Here is a 21,109-nt window from a genome sequence, read left to right as displayed (position 1 = left end):
CCAGGAGACAGAAGTGAGATCGGACTTTCGGGAAGAAGCTCTGGTGTCAGGACAACCTCCCTTGGGCCCAGTGGCCTTGCTCTGGCTGATTGGGCCGTCTTTCACCTGCATGTGGCCCCTCTTCAGGTGGCTTGGCTAAGAGCGCAGTGTGATGCCCACTGTTTCCTTGGAACAGCAGGGTCTCAGCTGCCTGGTGTAGAGCTGAGCCGAGGCCCAGGGGCAGGAAGGTTTGTCCAAGTCACATGGTAGGTGGTGGGTTCCAGCCGGAGTGCTACCCCGACCCTCACTCAGTCCAGGACTCCTCTCTCGTGTAATCCCCAGGAGACCCCAGGCAGCACTAGGTATCGTGACTCCCTTTAGCAGAGAGGAAACTGAGGCTGAGACCGTCAGCATGGCTCTGAGAGGGCAGAGTAGAGACCAAGCCACGTATTTTGTTCTGTCCGTGTTGCGGTGTTGCCGCGTCCTGACTGAGCCACCCCAAGTTGACATGGCCAACCCCCCACTTCCCCAGGCCGCTCACCCTCCTGCTCTGACCTGGAGCAGCTTTTGGTGGGCCAAGCACCGCCCGCTGGACCAGGTGCCCCTGGGCTCTGGGTGGGCACGTCCTCCCTCCACGTGACAGCCCCTGGCTCTTTGGAGGCAGGGATCCTGTGTCAGTCACTCCTGTGTGTCATCTGGACCTATTTTTAACGCCAGCTGGCTCTGGCTCTTCGCATAGCAACCGCTCTGCCTTCTCCACACTGCAGAATTAGAGCCCCCGTTCTCCAAAACCGAGTCTCCGGTGGTCTGTGCATAAAACCCAGAGGCCTCTCCTTGTACCTTTCCCTCTTCTGACCCCACTCTCTCGGTCTTGGCCTTTGCACCTGGAGGATGCCGTTTCCTCCATTCCCTCAGCGACATCTTCAGCCGGTCAATGGGGCTAAAATGCCCTCCAGGAAGCGTGGCCCAGAGGGACCCAGGTCACTCCAGTGTTGTGCACCGAATGGTCTCGGTGACACCAGTGCAAGCGTTCCTCCCTCTCCCGGACACGAGCATCACTCAGCGGCCTTCGTTCCTCCCTTGTCCTCCTCCTGTGGTCAGTGCGGCGTGTCCTCACTCCCCTCCGAGACCCATTGGCACATAGCCAACTCCCGTACCCCAGCATCCCGGGTGCTTGGCCGTGTGTGTTGGGTTCCAGTCAGAGAAGGCTGCCCTTGGTGGTTTCGCATGTTGGCCCCATGCTACATGCCAAGGCCTGCGTATTGGGGTGGGGCGAGGAGGGAGGGGATTTGCAGAACGAAGTTCTATTTTGTAGCCTTGTAAATCAGTCAGGAGGGAGGCCGACCTGGCAGGAGTCCCGAGGTTCTCTCCAAGCATTTGCTACTCAGTTTCCCAGGGGCTTCATGTGCATAGAACCATTTTTAAAGACAGAGTAAAAAATGGGGCGAGGGGGGGTTGGTTCTCATGCTGGTTGGTGAGTGAGGATAACGGGGGTTCTCGGGGTGAGGCTGGTATATAATACTGTATAGGGAGTGTCCCCTGAACCCTCACTTCTTGGCGGATGCACGAATGCTTGTCGCCTCCCACGAGATGCTACAGCACTAGCTGGGAGGCTGCTAGGAGCTGTCTTGGTTCCTCTGCAGGGGACTTCCTGCAGGGAGTGAGCGAAGGGCCCGGCCCCACAGCAGGGCTTGCCAAGTCTGTTCATTCTTGGAGCCTTGGGTTCTCCGGGTGTTGGAAGGTTTGTCGGGGATGCCTTGGGATGCTTGGTACCGGGTAAGGCGGGGTTCTCAGCGGCCGCTCTTCTGCTCAGAATTCTTCCCTGGTGCCTGGAGCAGAAAGTCCCGACCCCTTTGCACAGCTTTCAGGGCTCCTCACCGCCGCTCAGGTTCCAAGGCCGGTGTGGAGCCTGCTTTTCCTCCAGGGAGGGTGAGAGGATACACTGGCTCTGGGGCAGGGGAGGGGCTCAGGTTCCCCTCACCACTGAAAGACGGATTTGGGTAGGGGGGATGCCTGTGGTTGGAGTGGCCCTGTGCAACCATCCGGCTGTGAACAAAACTGAAATTCTTTCAGCGCTTCAGGCAGTTGTCTGAAGGCACCTGGGACTTTCCCAGTTGACTCTACCCGAGAGGCTCCGAGGAGGCAGCTGACTGGAGTGGGCCACACCACCCTGCAAGGCCTGTTTTCTATTTAGAAAGAATTTTAAGTTAGTTTTGTAAAAATGCGTGAGTTACCAAACTGCATGCCTGATTGGATTCTGCCTTTTTAGTCCACATATATGTGCACATGTGGGTAAATGCTGGCGAGGAGGGCCTGGGGTGGGGGGAGCCCAGATGTCATCGGCTGTTAGCTCAGGCTCCGATAACTAGTGGGTTTGTGGGTGGTTTTTCATCTCGGATCTCTGCGTGTTCTATAATGCACGGAGGAGAGTTAACATGCAGGGTCCTCCGGAACGAAGAGCGCCCGCCTGTTCACGTGTGAGCTGCTGTTTCAGTCCCTGCCCCCTGGGTGTGTGGACTGGGCTGGGGAGAGCAGCTCGGAAGAAGGGCCCTTGAAGTCATCTTCTCTGACTCCTCCACCTGACACGTGAGGACACTGAGGCCAGGAGTGAGAAAGGACCTGTCCGTGGGGTCCCAGCTAGGACTGAGTCATTGTGTGTGGTGGGGGGTGTGGGGGGAGGAGGGGGTTTCATCTCTGGCTTCTGAGTCCAGCCTCCTTTCCTCTCCTGCTCCAGTGGTGACTTCCATCCTCTGCAGCTACCGCAGCCCCAGCCAGCTGTAGGCCTCGGTGCGCATCAGGGGGGTTTCGGTTTGGGTTTTGTGTTTTTAGAGAAAACTCACATGAGACGCTTTGCTGAGTGCCTTAATGGGAACTCTAAGTCAGAGTTGGAAACCGCAGGGAGAGGCCGATTCCTAGCAATCTGGAAAGGCCTGGCTCCAGATGGCCAGGTTTGAGCAGGTCTTTGAATAATAAAAGTCATAATCATTTATTGAACACCTGCTGTATGCCCACACTGAGATGGGCAAAGCCCTTGCTGTTGAAGTGTAGGGGGGCCGTGTCATGTTAATAGATGTGTGTGAGTGCGTGTGTGTGTGTGTGTGTGTGTGCGCGCGCGCGCGCGCATGGGGGGGGTCCCTTGGATTGGATTTTGTGAGAAATGATTATTTCTTAAACCTTTATTCACCCTGTAACTCCGGTTGCTGCTGTTCTTTTTTTCTTCTTCTTCTTCATGATGTTCTGCCCTTTGGAAAGTTTTCATTATTCACGTATTTTTCACTTCATAATCAAAGAATAGCAATAACTGTCATAATTCAGGATACAGACTTAAGCACTGAAGGCTACTTAATGCTGCTGCTGGAGGAGGCTTTAAATGACAAGTCATCTCCTCGGCTTCCTGCCACCTTAGTCACTGCTAACATGGCCTGCCTCTCACTGACGGCGAGCAGAAGTCCTTGCTCCACCCAGATGTCAGCGAATCACACCATCCACTTACTAGAACCACGGCCACCCAGCCCTGGCATTCCAAGGGCTGTGGCCCACCCACCCACCCCCAGTTTCTGGAACCACTGACCCCTTCCTGATTTCGTGGGAAATGAGATCTTGGAGTGAGCCAGGCTTCCAGGCTCAAGTTTTCATTTAAAAGGTGTTTTTTTTTAAGTTATAAGATACATATCACTAAGGAAAACAGTCACATACCCAGATAGCAAAGGGCATGAATGTTTTACCGTAAAAGTAGATCCACAGATGGCCAGTGTAAACCATTTCAAAAGGAAGTGGTCCAAAGATAAGTCAGATGCCAGTTTGTAATTAGTAGGTTAGCAAATACCGATATAATGCCGGCTATTTTAATTGATTAAATAATGATACATCTATATTTAATAATAGTTTCAGTTAAAAAATCATGTTTTCTTTGGCCACTTAATCAGGGGCGTTGGGGGGGGGGGTGAGTGCTCATGACATTATTTAACAAATTACAGTGACTAATTTTTTTCACCAGTACTTTGCTGTGTTCTAAAATAGGGAAGTGTTTTAAATTAAATGGTATATGCTAATTTAAAGAACCGAATGGGTGAAGCTTTCCAGATCTTTCTTTGTACACACAGCCTTGTTCCTGAAGGCTGAGGAAGGGTAGGTCTGGACTCTCTGAAGAAGGCACATGGACACCGATGTTTGTTTCCTCGCCTGTAAAGTGGGGTGTTTGTGTCTGCCTCAGAGGACCATTTTGAGCAGGCGTCCTCAAACTACGGCCCTCGGGCCACATGCGGGTGTTTTTGCCATTTTGTTTTTTTACTTCAAAATAAGATATGTGCAGTGTGCATAGGAATTTGTTCATAGTTTTTTTTTTTAAACTATAGTCTGGCCCTCCAACGGTCTGAGGGACAGTGAACTGGCCCCCTGTTTAAAAAGTTTGAGGACCCCTGATTTTGAGGGTTCAGGGAGAGATGGTGTGAAAGCACCAGCGTTTTCTGACCCTCAGGCCAGATGGTTTCCACCATCCACACCACAGGGCTGGGCCTCCACCATCCCCGCACCCCTCCGTGGGAGCCACACCCTTCCCATCCTCATCCCAAGAACAAGTCAGCTTCGCAATAGAGGGTTTGGCTTTCCTAAATTGATAGCCACTCCCACCCACTTTCTAATCATTGTTGGGGGACTTGAACAAAGATGGACCTATATAGCAAAGACCATATCTTAGGAGGGTGCCTCTGTTTTGGAAAGATGTCAGTTCTCCTTTAAATTTTTATATATAGGAGTGGGCAAAAGCAGGTTTAAGTGTCCACTTTCGTTGGTGGTTGGTTAAATTATCAGCCATCATTAATGAAAAGATAAATCATAAGGATACGAAATAATAACAATAATGATGGTAAGAAGACAAATAATACAATAATAAATAAATAATGAGAGCAAACCCTGTGTTTCATTTGTTCACCCCTATCTAGAATAACTTTTTTCTCTTGGGAGGGAGGTGACTTTTATAAATGATCTGAAGTTTGGAGGGATAAATAGATAAAAATAAACAAGAAAACTTGTATGGAAGAATTAAAGGAGATAATAAGACACATTGTAAAACCCATCATTTGAATGGAGTCTTAGAGACATAGGAGAGAATTTAAATGCTCAGAAACAGCCCTTTGTAAGAATTTTGTCTCTGGTCTAAAATGACTGGGGCAATTGCAATTGACTATTTGAGGAGTAAAATCATATTCTTTACCGAAGTGATATCCTGAAGGATCAAAGAGTTAAATGTAAAACCAGTCTTTGAAAGAACTGGAAGAAACTACAGGTGGGTGTTTACCTTGCCCCACTGTGTTTTAAACTTTTCTGCTCCTGCTGCGGAGGCGTCATTGTTGGCTGCACATCACGAAAAGTTGCATTTTCACCCTTTTCACAGAATCGACAACCACAGACAAGCGGTGTAGCTATTGGATAACCTGGCATATTCCCCCAGGTGGCCTTCACCCAGATAACAGGACTGGGTGGCTGCTGCGTCTTGTGGGTGGGACTGTGGCCTCAAACCTAGGCAGGTGGGAAAACCTAATCTGTAATGTTTGGGATGTTTACAACACATTACGGCAGCCAATGGCTGCAAGCATTTTTTAAATATGCAATACCTGACTATTTATTCAGGGCACTGACTTCTTTTCCCTTCTATTGTCAAGTGAAAAAATGACAACAGCCAGCACAACAATAGCCATCCAGTGTGAATGAATCAAAATTAGAACTTTTCTTTTCTCAGCCGCAGAATTTTGGTAATAGTGTCGTGAGATGAAAAAGGTGCAAATCGCTGCATTATAGGATGGTTGTCAGGACCTCTTTAATGACAGAGAAGGAAGGGTTGCTTTTCTGTTGGCCGAATCATTTTAAAACATTGGGCCAGTGTGGTCAGCCCAACCCCACCCCATTCTCTTTACTTAGGGTCTGTTAAAAGACCTACTGTGCGCCCATACTGAGTCCTCCTTGCTTCCAGATTGCTGAGCTTTCCCGGTTTACAAAACACAGCTCACTTAATCCTCTCCACCCCCCACTCTTTATAGGAAACTCCTGCAAAAAGGCCAGCTGGCTTGCCCACGCCACCCCTGCTGTGCAGGCCCCAGCACTTGGACCTGGGTGGATTGGTTCCTGGGGGATCTGTTCGCTTTGCTGCATGGAGTGTGTGTGTGGAATCCACACATTGCCTCATCCTCCCCTCAGAGTGGGAGGGAAGTCAGGAGTTGTCTGATGCCTGTTTTCTGGCTGAGGAAAGGGAAGAAGTGACTTCTTCCAGGTGGTGGCAGGCGGCATTGATGAGAGAAAAAGAGGCATTCCTGACCCCAGTGGCTCACTCAGACCCCTGGGAGATGATGAGTGATTCCGTTTCAGATTCTCGGTCCTGGTGGGGTTTGGGGACCCCTGAGGCCCCGGGTGGGCTTCCTGCAGGAGGAGCACCTGGGAGCTTCAGGCTGGGTGGGGAGGAGCAGGGCACGGGCCCAGGCAGGGCGGGCAGGCCTGTGTGGTCCTGAGCAGCCCGCCCTGGCCTGTGCCAGCACGCGGCCAGGCACAGACATGCTGACCACATGAACAGGTGGGACACAGATTGCCTGGAAGGAGGCCAGGCTGAGGCGAGCAGCGTCTGTTCACCCCTGGGAGGCATTTGTTGAGGCAGATGTACCAGGTAAATGCCAGAATAGCAGCCTTCAAAAGGAAAAGTAATGATGACCCCCCCCCCCCACACACACACACACACTGTGCACCTCCTGTCCTACAGCACCAGGACCCTGACAGGACCAAAAACACACCTGCCCTCCCTCAGCCCCTCCAGGGGCCTTTCCCAGCTGGGCTGTCTGCTTACTCATTAAGTTGTGGGTATTTATTAGGCTTCTCCTGTGCAACATGCCAGCCTCTTAGAGAGGGACAGACACTGAGGAAGCACTCGCCTGCCCTGAGGAGCTTGGTGAAGCAGCCGGGTGGCTAAGGCAGGGCCTCCTTGCATTCACAGCAGCTGCAGCGTGCTGGCCACCCACGGCAGCTCTGCAGTGTTCGTGCAACAGGGTGGGCGTTCTCCCATTTTAGAGGCGAGGAAGTGGAGGCTCAGAGGTCATCACTTGCCTAGGAAGGGCAGTATTGAGGAGGGTCTGTGGAGGATGAAGGCAGACAAGGAGATGGGAGGGTGGGGGTTGCAACCCTGTCTCTCAGGAGGTGGGGGCAGGGGGTCAGAATTCTCTCGTCATGGGCGCAGCCGCTCTAACGCCTCGCTTTCCTGTCTCCACAGAGTGCAGCAGCAGCCCCAAGCCCGGTGCTTGGCAACATTCCCCCCAATGATGGGATGCCTGGAGGCCCCATCCCGCCGGGTTTCTTTCAGGTACGTGCTGGGCCCCGGGTTGGTCCTGTGCTCCTTTCACTCCAAGCCAGTCTCCAGCGGGAGGGAGGGAGGGAGAGAGAGAGCAGTAAGTAGTAGCTCAGTTTGCCATGGTCTAAATACCGTTGTTTTATGCTGGTTCGAGCCCTTCCCTTCCCATCCCTTTCTCCACCCCTTCCAAAAACCGAGGAGGGGAGAAACGGGATGGAGCGCAGACTCCTCCTGCCTGTGCTGGCGTTTGTTTTCTTCACGCCCGCGTCACAGTCAGACACGGCCGCCCCTGGTCAGGCAGGCGGTGGGGCCGCTTCCAAGTCCGCGTGGAGCTGTCTTTGAACAAAGGCGCTCTTCTCCTTAAACGAGTAAACCCTTCTTTGTTTCTGTTTTGTTCCTGCTGTCGTCGTCATTGTTTACTTTGCCTGTCCAAACTACAAACCTTAGGCGTAATCTAAAAAAAAACCAAAAACCCACCATGCTGGCAGGTCTCAGAGTCCTTTCCCTCTGGTTAACCACTTGATTTTTTCCGAGTGTGATCACAGACGGCGCCCCACGAGCATCTGTGCCCGCACTCTGCCTGCCAGAGGCAGGAGCAGATCCCACGTTGGTCGAGAGAGCCTGGCCTTTTCCAAAAGACACCTTGTTGGGCGCTCAGGGGCTGTATGTTGTCAGGGTTGGGTGTGGCTGCCACCTCCTTTGTGCCTCCTCCTCCTCCCCCCTCTTTGCACCTCCTCTTCCTCCTCCTCCTCCTGTGCCGTCCCCTTTGAGGGGCTCATTCCATTTAAACCAGAGACCGGGAAGTACCGTCTTGGAGAGGTGTCGGCATGCAGGGCTGGAAGGAACTTTTATGATGAAGCTCTTGAGTGGAGCATCCCATTCTTTCAGACCTGTCTGTGGCTGGGCTTGAGAATCTGCCCGAGTTCCCCGGGCCTTTTGCAAGCGTAGCGCTTCCAGATAAGAATACGAAAAGAGCACTTGTGTGGAAAAGAAGGCAAAGATTTTTCTGTGAAGCCCATGAATTGTAAACTGTGACCAGTGAGGCAGAGTCCAAGGACACTGGTGCTCAGTGGAAGCCAGAATTTCACACCATGTGCCCAGCAGTGAGTCACGGGCTGCAGGGTGCAGGAGCTCCCTGGCACTGGAGTATCGGAGCGAACATGGGATGGATGCCTCTTAGGGAGGTAAAGGATAGGAGACGACCTAGAAGACACTTTTGCTTTGCAAGATTTCACGTTTTGATTGATGTTAACTCCCAGGAGAGGGGGGTTAGGACACACTGCTCACCAGACAAGAAGGGAGGCACTGAAATAGGGATGTTACCTGCAAACAGATAGCATGTGGCCCACCAAGGTGGTGGTCAGGGGAGTGAGAGGGAATAGGGGTGGTGGTTCAAGGCACTGGGTGGCCACCCATGGTGTATGCATTCCTAGCATGCTGCCCAAACTGGGATCTTGTCCCAGGGGTAGAAGTGGGCACAGCCTCAGCAATCGGTGTGTAGGCTCCAGGTTGGACTCGACCGGGCATGGCCTGAGGCTCAGCTTGTGGTAAGGCCACAGGCATTGGGAAGAGGGGCCAGACTTCAAAGAGAGTGAAACGTTAAAAATCCTTGGAAACCGGTGGGTCCGAGGAAGACAGGAGCCAGGTAGGCGCTACCTTTCTCCCAGAGGGAAATCCAAGGGCTGCAACCTGAGATGGTCATCCATACCACGGGACAGCCATCTTCTGGCCCCTGCATCCAGGGCGTCCTGCATCCAGCTGGTGGCCTTTCTCACAGGTGTTCTGTCTGGGGCTTCTTTCTCAGGATGCCATGATGCCCTTGATCGAATGCAGATGTGGCTTTCCTGCCTGGTGGGCCGAGCCCACCCAGGGACCGGGCTCCACCTGTGGGCATCCATGTTGAGGCTGGCTGTCATTTGGGTGCCAGTGCAGATGGTGGGAAGAGGTGGGCAAAGGCTGTATTTTTAAAAATAGGCCATTAACTTCTATTTTGGCCCGAGTCTGGGGCAAAGCGAGGTCTGCCTGATATGTGGGTAGCTCCCTGCTTCCTGCTTTGGTATAATTGTCCATGGTTAAGGCTTAATTCCAGACATACTTCTTGGGCCCTCCCCTGTGACGTCCAGGGGTGTGTGGTCAGAAAGTCCAGACTGATTCCTGTCCTTATTTAGCTGCCACCAGCCGCCATCACACAGGGGTGGCTTTTGGACCCTCTTGACTTGAGGTATTGTCTGATCCCCTGTCAGGCTAAACTGTCAAGAGCTGGCTGAAGCATTGGGCAGAGCTGGGTGCCCTGGCCCCTCTGCTTCCTGGGGAACTTTGACCAACACCCCACCCATCCCAGGGCATCATTTCCCCATCAGTCAGATGAAGGTGGATGGGGTCCTTCCTGGCCATGATGCTGAACCCCTCGGGCTGGGTCACTGCTAAGGCGAAAGGGTATCATTCTGGCAGGAGTTAGCGGCTTCCCATTTCCGGAGCAGGCCAGCTCACAACAGGAATATTAGTTATTGATTGCCGGCCCTGCCCCTCACTCATCCTGCAGGCGGCCACTCTGATATTAGAAGGGAAGGAGAGATGGTATCCAGGGTTTTATCTGCTGCCAACAATTGCACTTCTTCCCCCGCTTGGCCACTGCCTGGGCAGGCAGCTCTGCTGTGGGAGGGTCTTTGCACTGAGGAGCAGCCGGGGTTGGCTAATGCAGCTTTGGCCAGACCCTGTCCCAAAGTGGGCAGCCCAGTTTTCAGGTCAGCACTCCACCCCCAGTTGGTGCTAAATTTAGAAGCCAGCCGGGCTGCCAGGGTGGGTGGGAGGGAGCAGCTGTCCCTGTCCCCCCCCTCCCCTCCCTTCTGGCTCCTCAGGAAGCAACAAATGGGACTGACTCCCTTCCTCGGGCCTCTGACTGCCAGGCTGTGAGGCTGCTGCTGAGGTCAGAAGGTCTGGCCTTCTATCTGTTGACTCTTTCTGACTTGATGTTCGGTTTCCGAGGTGGACAGTGCCTGCCTGGTCCTGTGGCATGAGGTTGTGTCTAGTAGCAGCAGGTTGAGGGCTGAGAGGGAAGTGGTTTGGGACCCAGCCATATTCACTGTTGGGGAATATTGTGGGGCTCTCGGGGTTATGGTAGAACTTAGCAAGGCTATTCTAATCCTATGTATTTGGTGTAAAAAGATTGCCTTAATCTTGGCATCCCGGCACCTGGTGTCCACTAGGGCCCCAGGAAATGTTTGAGCTGAGTTTATTTGTGTTGCTCACATTACCAGGAGTGGAGCCAAAACAGCCCCAAAGCTGTAGATCTGGCATTCTGACCAGGCTTGGAGGTCAAGGGTGGGGTTCCGGAGTGGGGAGGGGAACCGACAGCAGGAGCCTGAGGCGCCTGTGTTAGTGCCCCACCTCCTCTCGCACACTTGCTGAGTGACTTTAGGCAAGTCGCTCCCCATCTCTGGGCGCAGCTTCCTCACCAGTAGGTGAAGCCAGGTAGACCAGATGGTCTCTGAGGGCCCTTCCAACTTGGATTTTCTGCTTTGGATCCAGATGGATGTTACATAATCAAGCAGCAACATTTTTTTTTTTTCATGCAGCTTAAGTCAGTTGGGCTGCACATCTGGCAAGCTCGGCTTGGTTTTGTCCAGGCCCACTGGTCTGGGTGGGTCCCCGGCGCCCTTGGCCCTACGGTGGCTCTCAGAGAGGCGCTGCCCAATGAGGATGTCTAGGTCCAGAGCTGGGGAGTTACAGGAGGGCAGGGGTCATGGAAAAGGGAGTACTGGGTACAGGCTGTTTTGTTCTTGTTTTGTTTTAAATTCCAATAATTGTTTTCAGTTATGTAGTGTTTTTAGACATGCGACTTACTTTCATTTTGATCACAGTTGTTTTTACACGAGGCATGGCTGACTGGGAAAGTGAGACTCAGGAAGGTGACTGCCCAAAGTCACCAGGCCAGGGCTGTAACGAGAGTCCAAACCCAGGCCTCCTGGGTCCCGCTCCTAGTGCTCCAAGTGTGGATATCTGCAAGTATCTCCAAGTCTAGAGGAAGAAGAGAGACTAGAGAAAAAGATGGAAAGGATGGAAGGAGACGGAATCTCTAGCCATCTTCTCTTAAAAGTAGCCAGTGCTGCCATTCCGATGCCCGCTGTGATTGGTTAGTGGTGGCTGCTGCTGAGAACATTGTGTGGAGAATGATTCTGAAGCTGTGTCCGGGCCTAATGGATACCCCCTGGCCAGGTTTACCATGAGCAGGGGCACATGCACGGTACTTCATGTCCTGCGTATTGGCCATGCCCAATTTACTCCAGAATTCTCATTTGTAGACGTGGAATGAAGGCCCAAAGGCAGGTGGGACTGTGTTTGTGACAGTCATGGGACTGAGGTGAAGGCATAGGGCTTGGCTCTAGGCCAGAACTGGGTTAACTGTAGTCTGCCCACATGAGCACTCAGCCTACAGAGAGACTTGACAGGTAAGCCCATGCCCTGTAGCAGGAAGTGAGAGACTTGCCTGCCCAGATAAGAGATTAGGGAGGGTTTCCTGGAGGCAGCACAGCCCCGGCTGGGACAGTGTCCAGAATGAGGTGCTGCCCAGTGGAAGACGGAGCTGGAGAGGTTGCCGGCTTTTGTTGATCTTGCTGGAGGGTGCAGGCTCTGTCCGGTGCGCACTGGGGAGCCACTGGAGTACCAGGTCTGGATAATGCCCCGGCCAGGTCTGCATGCCAGACGGTTACTCTGCAACGGCTCCGTTGGCTCTGAGGAGGCAAGGGCCTGGGCGCTGAACACATTGACGGACGTCAGCATTGCAGAGACCCAGCCGAGGTCATAGGGCTAACAACTGGGCCTTCTCTGGAAAAATAGCCCCAGCTCCCTTTGCCAAAAGCTAAGCCCATCCTGCTCTGAACATATTTTCTGCTGTGATGGGGGCAGGAGGGGTTGACACATTCCCCATTCCTGAGCCCTCATTCCTGCCACCTTGGAAAGACAATGAGGTCTGCCTCCAGAGAACCCTGCTGTCAGTTATGGGGTGAGGAGAAGGAGCAGGTGATGTGTACAGTCCAGGAACCAAATAAATGACTCAGAAAACAAAAGGGAGAGAGAGGCACACGCGACCTTGGACCTTTCCTATTGCGATTGTAGGGAGCACTTGTCCCCTCCCACAGAAGTGGCTGGGGTTTTCTGGGAGAGCAGCAGCCTCAGGGGCGCTGATGACGAACCGAGTATCTAGCTTCCGCATGTAGAAGGTACTCGGCCTCTGCGAGGCTCAGCCCTTAGATTCAGGTCCTGGCGAGAAAAGAAGAGGGAGGCCAGTTTGAGTCTTCACAGGGAAGACATTTCTACCACTTGCCAATTGACAGTGAAGCAGTGAGCTCTTTGGCCGCTGGTGGTAACCGAGCAGAGAGCCTTGGGGACGGTGAGCCTTGGAGTGGGGGGCAGTGTTTCCAGGGAGGGTCGAAGCCCCATAAGTGAGAACATGCCCGTGCAGCGGCTCGGGCAGGTCCTGAGAGCCCGGCCGAGGACTGTTCCTTTCCTGCCTTCCCCTCTGGCGGAAGCAGGCAGCCAAGTGCACTGACATTCCTTCTGCCAGAAAGCCAGCAACAGGAAGGACTTCTCTGTGCTGGCCAGGGCCCGTCTGGGACTCGGGAGCCCTGGGGAGAATTAAACCACCTTGTTTTTGTGGTTTTCAAAGCCTGCTGCTAGGGAGGATTTGATGATTGGGGGCCCAGATCCCCATTTGATAGATGGTGAGTCTGAGGCTGGAGCCTAAACTGTGTGAGACTGGCCAGGCTGGTTGATTAGCCCTTAGCCCAGGTGTGGTCTCTAAGGACACAGTGACCTCCTGGTCACCCAGCCCTGGGGACTAAGGAAGCAGACACAGATCTAAGGAAGACTGAGGAAGCAGACACAGATCTCACCGTCTGGTGGAGGAGACAGGCAGAAACGCCATGGAGGGTCCGTGCCATGGGGCAGGCAAAAGGAGCAGCCAGCCTGGCCTGGGGCTGTCTGGGAAGGCTGCCCCCAGGGGCTGATATTGGAGCTGAGGCCCTAGCAGGAGGCAGTTGGGGGTAGGCAGCCGGACGCCAGGATGGGATGTAAAAGGGAGAGCTTGGGGTGGCAGGAGGCCTGGGTGGCTGGGCTGGGTGTGGGAGGGCAGATCCCAGAGAGCCCTGAACTAGACTCACAAAGGACTTGAACCTGAAGACAGGGGCGCCGTGGTTTCTAAAATGCAGGTGACATGATCCCAAGAACAGCAGTGGCAGGAGGGCTGGGGTCTCAGCAGGCTGGCCGACGTGGAGTCCAGGCTGCGGCCCCTCGGAGGTGGCCAGGCCTGAGCTGGCGTGGTGACCGGGTGTAGTGGCCGGTGCTTCCCTTCCAGATCCTGATGGCCCCTCCATGGAAGTTGGAGCTGGGGAGGAAGCAGAGCCCAGAGGAGGCCCGGGGTTCTGGCCGGCATGGGACCGGGCTGGGGAGGTCTTCGAGGTAGGGGTTGTGGTGGGGATTGGCTGAGTCTGCCGCCTTCTCCCCTGCTGGGCCCCCATGTGGTCCTGTGGCTGTCCAGCCCAGCCCTCTCTGGCAGCCCCAGAGTGGAAGCGTCAGACCCCTTCTTAAAGTTGCTGGTGGAACACTGTCCAGGTTAGAAAAGGCGTCCCCTTCTGTGGTTTCATCTGACCCTGTAAGGTGGGTTGAGAGCTAACAGCATGCCCACTATACGGATGAGGAAACCGAGGCTCAGATTGGCCAGAGTTGCTCAGAGAAAATAGGCCTGGACGGGGCTGTGAGATCCAGAGCTTATGAACCTCTGTCTCTTTGGGGAGCACATCCCCTCCCCTTTCTGGGCCCCACTCTCTGACCACAGCCCCTCGTCCTGTGCGCTTCCCTGTGGGCAAGGCGTCTGATGGATACGTTGGCCGGTGTGTGAGGTGCTGTGTCTTGGGTGAGTGGGGACAGAAGCACCCCCTCCTCGCAGCCCCTGGCCCTGCTGTCTGGCTCCAGACTGACAGAAGGCAGGGTCGCCCCTGCTGAGAAGGATTAAGGAGGAGGCGGGGTGCCCCAACTGCTGTTCTCCACCCCCCCGCCCCCCCCCCCCCCGTTCCCAGCTGACTTGGCTCCTGAGGGGGAAGCCCTCCTGGTTGTTGTGATGAAGCCCCCACCTGGGAGTTGGGTGCCTGGTTCGAGGCAAGGCAAGCCACCCTCCCCTCTGGGCCTTCGTTTGCACGTGTGTCCTGTGAGGTTGCTCCGGAGGGCTTCATAAACCCCTGGCCCCTCTGAAGCATTGTGGCCTGGGCTGGGCTGGTCACATACCCCCACCCCCACCCACTGGGCCCCCCCCCGCCCCACCATCGCCTGGCCCGTGTGGAAAGGCCAGGAGAGGCGGGGGGAGCCTTTTTCTTTCTTGCCAACACCACCTCCACAAAGGTCAGGCTGTGCTCCCGCCCTGCCTGGCAGCCAGCCTGGTGCCTAACGTCTGCCCAGGAGGCAGATGACCGGCACCGGGCTCCTAGCAACAGTGGACAAAAGGTTACTCCTATCGTGCCAGGCTCCCTCAGCCCCTCGTCCTCCTTCCTCAAAGGGGGGTTCGGGGGGGAGGGGGACTGGCGGCCTTGACTGGCGTGTGTGCACGCATGCGGGCCTGTTTGTGTCTGCACACTCAAGATCTCCCCCTCCCCCCGGAAAAACGTGAACTCCACATGTCGTGCCGTAACTCTCACTGATGAAATGGAAAGTTGAACATAAATCAATGTCTGCCGCCCTGTTAGCTATGCATCAGCAGTCCCTGCCTGGGAGATTTGCTCGGTAACAAAGCACCCAGCGGCTGCGTGGGCCTCGGCTGCCCCCTAATGCGGAGCCAGCCCCACACCAAGGAGCCCAGTGGGGCTGGAGCCAGCTCCTGGCCGCCTGCTTCCACCCACCCCTCCCCCTGCCCTCAGTCTTCGCTCCCTTTTGGTGAGAGGAGAGGGAGCATCTTGGACCTAGGAGGCCTGGGCTGTGCTCCGGCGCCCCGAGACCCCAGCAGCCGGGCCCCTCTCCCTGGCCTCTCTCCTGAGCTTTAAGCCGATTCCGGGCCTCCGACTCTTAGGGATCTGGTACTCAGGGATTGGTGTCAGCAGCTGCCTTCACCTCTCGTTTATTAAGAGCTTGGGCTGGTTTATCCTTTTCCCCTTTGGACCTGGGTTTTTACTTTGGGTTTCTCTTAGAATTGAATTTCCCCCTGTGCCTGAGAGCTGTTCTGTGGGTTGTCAGTTCACCCGCACAGTGGCTGTGTCTGATCCCCCATAAGATTCTCCCGCCTCTTGGGGGGGGGGGGCGTGTGTTTTTGTTTTGCCTCTTCATAGTTGGCTAAGGGGGTAGACCCTCTTTTGTTTCTGTCCCCACCTTTCTTCTCTGCGAATCATGCTGAGGTTTTTCTCCTTTAAAAAAAAAAAAAAAAAGGTCAAATTCCTCAGCCCTTGTAGCAAAAGAGGGTTGAGGAAGAAAATTCCAGAGGAATCCTGTAATAACACGCCTTGGCATCATGTGGATCAGGATGGACCCCTGAATGAGATCACGCCACCCCAAAAGGAAACTGCTCTGCGGGGGGCCGGGCCAGAGGGCTGCACGGGGGGTCGGGAGCTTTCCTGGCTGGGTGCTCCCTGGGGCTCTGTCCTAGGAGCTGGGGACACAGCAGGAGACCACAGTGGGGTCCGGGTCCGGGTCCTGTTTCTGCCTCCGGTAGCTCCCCAGCTGACCTTTCCCGACAGGCTCCTCTTCCAAGTGAAGGCCTCGGGATGAAGGGAGCCCTGGCCAGGCCCGCCGGTGGCTCTGGGGACGTGTCTTCAGGAAGCCCTGCCTCTCTCCGAGTCCAAACTGGTGGGGAAAGACTTGGTGAGAGCATGGACGGGGCCCGGCCTCTGAAGTGCAGGCTCCAGGCCCGGTGCTGGGATCCCCAAGGGCTCCCGGACTGGGGGCAGCCCATCGGCTCTGTGAGCTTCACCAGACAGGCGTTCGGGAGCGTGGGGGGAATAAAGGCAGATCAGCAGTCTCCCTCCCAGGGCTGGCGTTCATGGGCGGACTCTAGCCCGGGCCAGCTGCGGGTCAGTGGGGTAGCTGGTTCCCCTCCATCGAGCGCTCTTCCTGTCAGTGGTGTCCCTTCCTTAAAAAAGTAAATTCCAGGCTTTTGGTAAGACAGCTTTTCCTGTGAAGGGCCAGATAGTAAATATTTTAGGCTTTGTGCGCCATCTGGTCCCTGTTGAAACTACTCAACTCTGCCTTTATGCCCTGAAACCAGCCGTTAAGTACATGAGTGAGTGGCTGTGTTTCAATAAAACTTTATTAACAAAAACAGCTGGCAGGCCAGATTTGGCCGAGCGCCACCGTTGGCGAGCTCCACACGTGGTGTGTGCTCCTGGGGTCCTCCTGCTGCGGCCAACCCCTGCCTCCACTCTGGGTGTGCAGTGTGGCGCGGGGAACCGAGCCGAGCCTGGACCTGGGACGGTGAGTCCAGGTCTCCGGGTTCCGTCTCTCCACCTGTGCACAAGGCCGGGGGGGGGGGGGGGGGGGGGGTGGGAGGCGGCTAAGGAGCGTGTGTGGAGCGCACGTCAGGTCTTGGACGCTGCCTGTACTTTCATTTGCTGTGCTTCCTCCCTTTGTTTTGCAAACCACCGCCTGCGGATTCTGTGTCTTTGTCACTGTGGCACAGCATGCCTCATACCTCCTGAGCACAGCGTTTGCCGAGCGCCTCCTGCGGGTGTGCAGGGGCCCATCCCGGGAAGCGGATTCACAGGTGTGCGGGACTCTCCCTCGCCCTCGCTGGCTGCCCACTGCCGTCCCGTCTCCTCGGAGAGGCACAGGGAAAGGGGCCAGCTGGGGTCTGTGCTCAGAGGAGACAGGGTCTTTTGGTGACCTTTGCTCCGATCACCTCGGTGCCTGTGAGGATTCCTGATGTGGCACAGAGGTAACCCCAGGGGGGTAGACATTGTGCAGTCCTGCCCCCTCTAATTGGTGACTTCCCACCATCCCAGGAAGGTGGGCCACCCCCCCTTGTCCAGTGCCCAGAGAGGGTCATGACTGTTGTGGGCTCACCTCCTAGGAACCAGGAGCCCCCTCCTCGGGTGGTTGCTTCCCAGTTGGGTGTGGCCTAGCCCGGCCCCCTGAGGACCCACTGTGCGTGTGTCAGGCTTGCGTTGGGTGGGCGTGAATATGGCTCGGGCTCCCTCTGCCCTCAGGTCGGTAATCTCAGCTCTAGATCTGGCCTGTTCCCCCACATACACGCAGAAAAGACTCTTCCCCCGAGGGAACAGGTAGAAGCAGACTAGGAAGGCAGCTGTCCAAGCCACCACTGAGGTGTTCCCATGGGTCGAAGTGAGGAATTAACTTTTCCTCAGGTGAGCTGTGAGTTAAAGGGAGGGAGAATTTAAAGCTCTGCCTCCCTCACCCCCCAGGTGGTCAGCCTGCCGTTCCAGGGAGGCCATCGGTGGAGCAGAGCGAGGTTTGGGGTGTCAGCAGCACTCGGGCACACCTCAGCCCTCTCCCCAGAATGGGTAGATAGCATTTTCTGTCACCGTTCACGTCCAAGGAGCACATTGGATTGTCACATGCCTTTTACTTCTACCATGTGTATAATTAATGTAATTTTATATTCACTCAATTAAAGTGACACGCCCAACAGGCAGATCATAGAGGCCACCAGTAGTGCAAGTCGTCCGTCTCCCGCTGCCAGTCAATAAAACCCACCCCACAGCCTTGCCAGGCCAGTGGCCAGTGTCCCCAGGAGTCGGGAGGGCCAGGGATGTGTGGAGTGTTCCGTCTTTTAGCAACCTAAAACTTCGAGTCCCCGTTCCCCAAAGGCCTTGTGCTTGGGTGTAAGTCCTCCGTGGCTTTCCTGCGGAGAAAGTATCACCTGGACTCCTGGCCTGCCTTCCAGAGGTGAAGCTGAGGCCCAGGGTGACAAGACAGGGTTCCCACCCTGGGGTTTGGGCTCTCCAGGCCAGAGCTCACCACGAGCCACAGCCTGTCCTCTTCCGCCCTCTCTTCCGGGCTCGCCTCGGCACCCAGAAAGCCTGGAGATGAGTCTCGGTTCTGCGACCCCATGATTTCCAGGCAGGTGAAGGCTGCTACGGGAGTGGGGGTGACATTTGTTGAAGGAGCAGCGAGTTTCGGAAATATTAAACGTAGCACGTAGCTTTTATGTTCTCCTTTAAAATAAAAGTCAGTGTGGAGTGGGTCTTTTGTGTGTGTTTTTTTTAATCTGATTTTTTATTTTAAGGAGCTGTCCTCCCTCACCTGAGTCTAGCTCAGGGGACCAATGTGGCCACCCTGTTGGTAGCGACTTTTTCTGGTTCTTTGAACACAAAAATGTACCTGTGGCTGCGGGGGGGGGGGGGGGGGGGGAGGGTCTGCCTGCTGGCCAAGCCTTGCTGCCCTGTTTGGGCCCTGCCCTGGGTGTTCACGTGGGGTACGAGGCAGTGTCCTGCCCTTGAGGAGCCACGGGGTACCCACAGATAAGGCAGAATGACTGAAGCGGACGCCTCGCATCAACAGCACCTGGGTGGGAAGCATCCAGGCTTTCCCGGAGGACGAATGGGCTTTGAGCAAGTCCAGCTCCCGCCCTTCCTGGAAAACAGGCAGTGAGTGGGTCCTGGAGCAGGAGGCATGGGGACTGTGGGAGACGGGACCTTCTCTCTGCCTACCACTGTCGCTGTGCCGTGGCCCTGGCGACCCTGTGGTGTTTGTAGAAGGTCCCTGTAGACTCTCAGTACGCCCTGAGGAGCTGGGCTTGGAAGCCACGTCTGTGTAACTGGGAAGCCATAAGCCCGTCTCTCGAGGATGGATGGCTTCAGGTGGAATCCAGGGACTTAGCCAAGACGTGGCCGGGAGGCACGGGGTGCTGCTGAGAGTTCTGGGTGCTTTTCCAGACCTCAGACCCCTTGTGCTGGGGCATGCTCGCTCCCCTCCAGCCAGTGCTGGGCAAAGGCTCTTTCACTTCCCTGTGTCCTGGCTCTGGAGTTTTAGTGAAATGGCCTGGCGTTTGCCTCCGTCACACCCACCCAGAGCCTCCCTGGGCCCCTGCTAATGACTCTCAGAAGCTGCTAGATGTAACACTACCCAGTGTTGAAATTACAGGAAAAGGAATTGAAAGGAAATGTGGGAATTATGTATCTCCGGTCAGAGATCTTGGGAACGTCTGAGGCAGAATGGCAAGTCCATTAACAGGTCTGGGGCAGGGTGAAGGCCCAGGCAGGAAGTGGGCACAGCTCCTGCTTCCTTTTCCCAGGCTCAGTAGAGGGATTTCAGAGTTGCCCCTCTCCCCCTGGTGAGGGGGCCTTATTACGCAGGAGCTCTGACCGGCTGTTCTCATCCCGGCCCCCGTTGCCTGTGTCTGTGGCCACGTGGCCTCAGTTTACGTGTCACTGTGTCCTCCTCCTCCCCCCTGGCCTGGGAGCTTTCAGAGCCGTGGGATGTATGTGGTGAGTGACTAGTGCCCCCACAGTCCTTCAGTGTCCCCTGGTCCTTCCTCTGCTGCTCACGGCTTGTAGGATGGTGGACCAGCTACGATCCCCGGGCTCCAGCGTCAGACTGGGATCTAGCTCTACCCTTTACTAGCCCTGCAGCCCTGGGCACGTGGCTGCCCTTCCCAGCCTCAGCTCCAGGGCTGTAACGTGGAGCGATGGAGAGCCCTTACTGCGAGGGGCGGAGGAATCGTGAGCGAATGCAGGCCGAGGCCACATTCGCCCCCTGGCACGTGTGGATCCGTTACTGTTACTGTAATTGTACCCATTTCACTGATGAGAGAACCCACATCCAGTCGGTGGCAGAGTCAAGACTGAAACCCCGTTTCCTCATCTGCAATGAGTGGGGATGAGAGGTCATGAAGAGAGCCCTGGGCTCGAGTGAGGAGATGTGGCTGTGCCACCACTTGTCCCCCGTGGCTTGGGTGCCGCAGCGCTGGGCCGGGCCTCTCTTCCTCCTTGTCAGTGGAGGAGAAGGGCGTTGGGTGGCAGGACGGCTCAGGGCCAGCCGGCCAGCCAGGGAACGGACTGCCAGTCAGGTGTGGTTCTCTGAGCTGCTAGTAAGGACCCCCAACCTGGTCTAGCCCAGTGTTCCATGCCCCTTGGATGTCTGCCCACCCCCACCTCCCCTGCCATGCCAAGGGCGTTGAGGAGGCAGCACCTGAGGCAGAAAGCCCCCGAGGTCCATGGAGGAGACCGTCCAAATGGAGCGGGACTCAGAGGCAAGCCCTGGCCAAGCAGGCTTCCAAACACACTTACTTTGTCCAGCTTTCAGTAAGTAGAAGCCAGGGGGCACCCCACAGGATAGATGTCCATTTGGGGGGAAATCATCAGCATTGTCAGCTTCAAGACTCCCTCCTCTCCCCTTCCACCTCCATGCTGTCCACCTGCCTGCTGAATCTGTTCAGATTTGGGGGAAGAGAGAAGCCTCCATCCCTACAAAGGTCCGAATCCTCCACCGAGCCCCTCTTTTGTCTGCCTCCTATCTAGCCTTTGGCCTGAGCGGGTAGCAAGTTGAGACTATAAATCTACGTTGATCTCTTGTTGAGAGTGGAGGCTTTGGGGAGGAGACCACTTCTTACTACAGCCTTTCCCCAACACGGGGCCCTGCTCTCTGCTCCTGAGAATGTGCCGAGGGTGCCGGGTCCCTCCCTCTGCTGTGCCGTCTGAGGGACAGCCCTGGCCCAGGTGCAGTGAGGGGAAAGCTCCAGGTGAGTGGAGGTGGCAGAGGCCGAGGACAGAGCTCTGGGTGGTGGGGGCGACCCACTGTAAATGGGAGGAGCTGCCTGGCGCACAGAGCCCCGTGGTGCTGGGGCCGCGCTGGGAGGAGAGAAGCAGAGCC

The 21,109-nt window shown here is 55.6% G+C and overlaps 1 protein-coding gene across 2 annotated transcripts in view; it reads left to right on the top strand.

The window, feature by feature from the left end:
• Positions 1-21,109, top strand: part of SSBP3 (single stranded DNA binding protein 3) — a 146,194-nt gene that overhangs the window by 104,820 nt on the left and 20,265 nt on the right. For both annotated transcript variants that reach the window (XM_079776659.1, XM_079776660.1), the window contains exon 5: positions 7,229-7,318. In XM_079776659.1, coding sequence (XP_079632785.1) covers positions 7,229-7,318 — 90 coding nt within the window. The remainder of the gene's footprint in view (positions 1-7,228; positions 7,319-21,109) is intronic.

Source organism: Cnephaeus nilssonii, assembly GCF_951640355.1.
Source record: "Cnephaeus nilssonii genome assembly, chromosome: 7".
NCBI classification, from domain to species: domain Eukaryota; kingdom Metazoa; phylum Chordata; class Mammalia; order Chiroptera; family Vespertilionidae; genus Cnephaeus; species Cnephaeus nilssonii.
The sequence above is the reverse complement of the archived record's forward strand: the minus strand, read 5'-3'. Positions and strand labels throughout refer to the sequence as shown.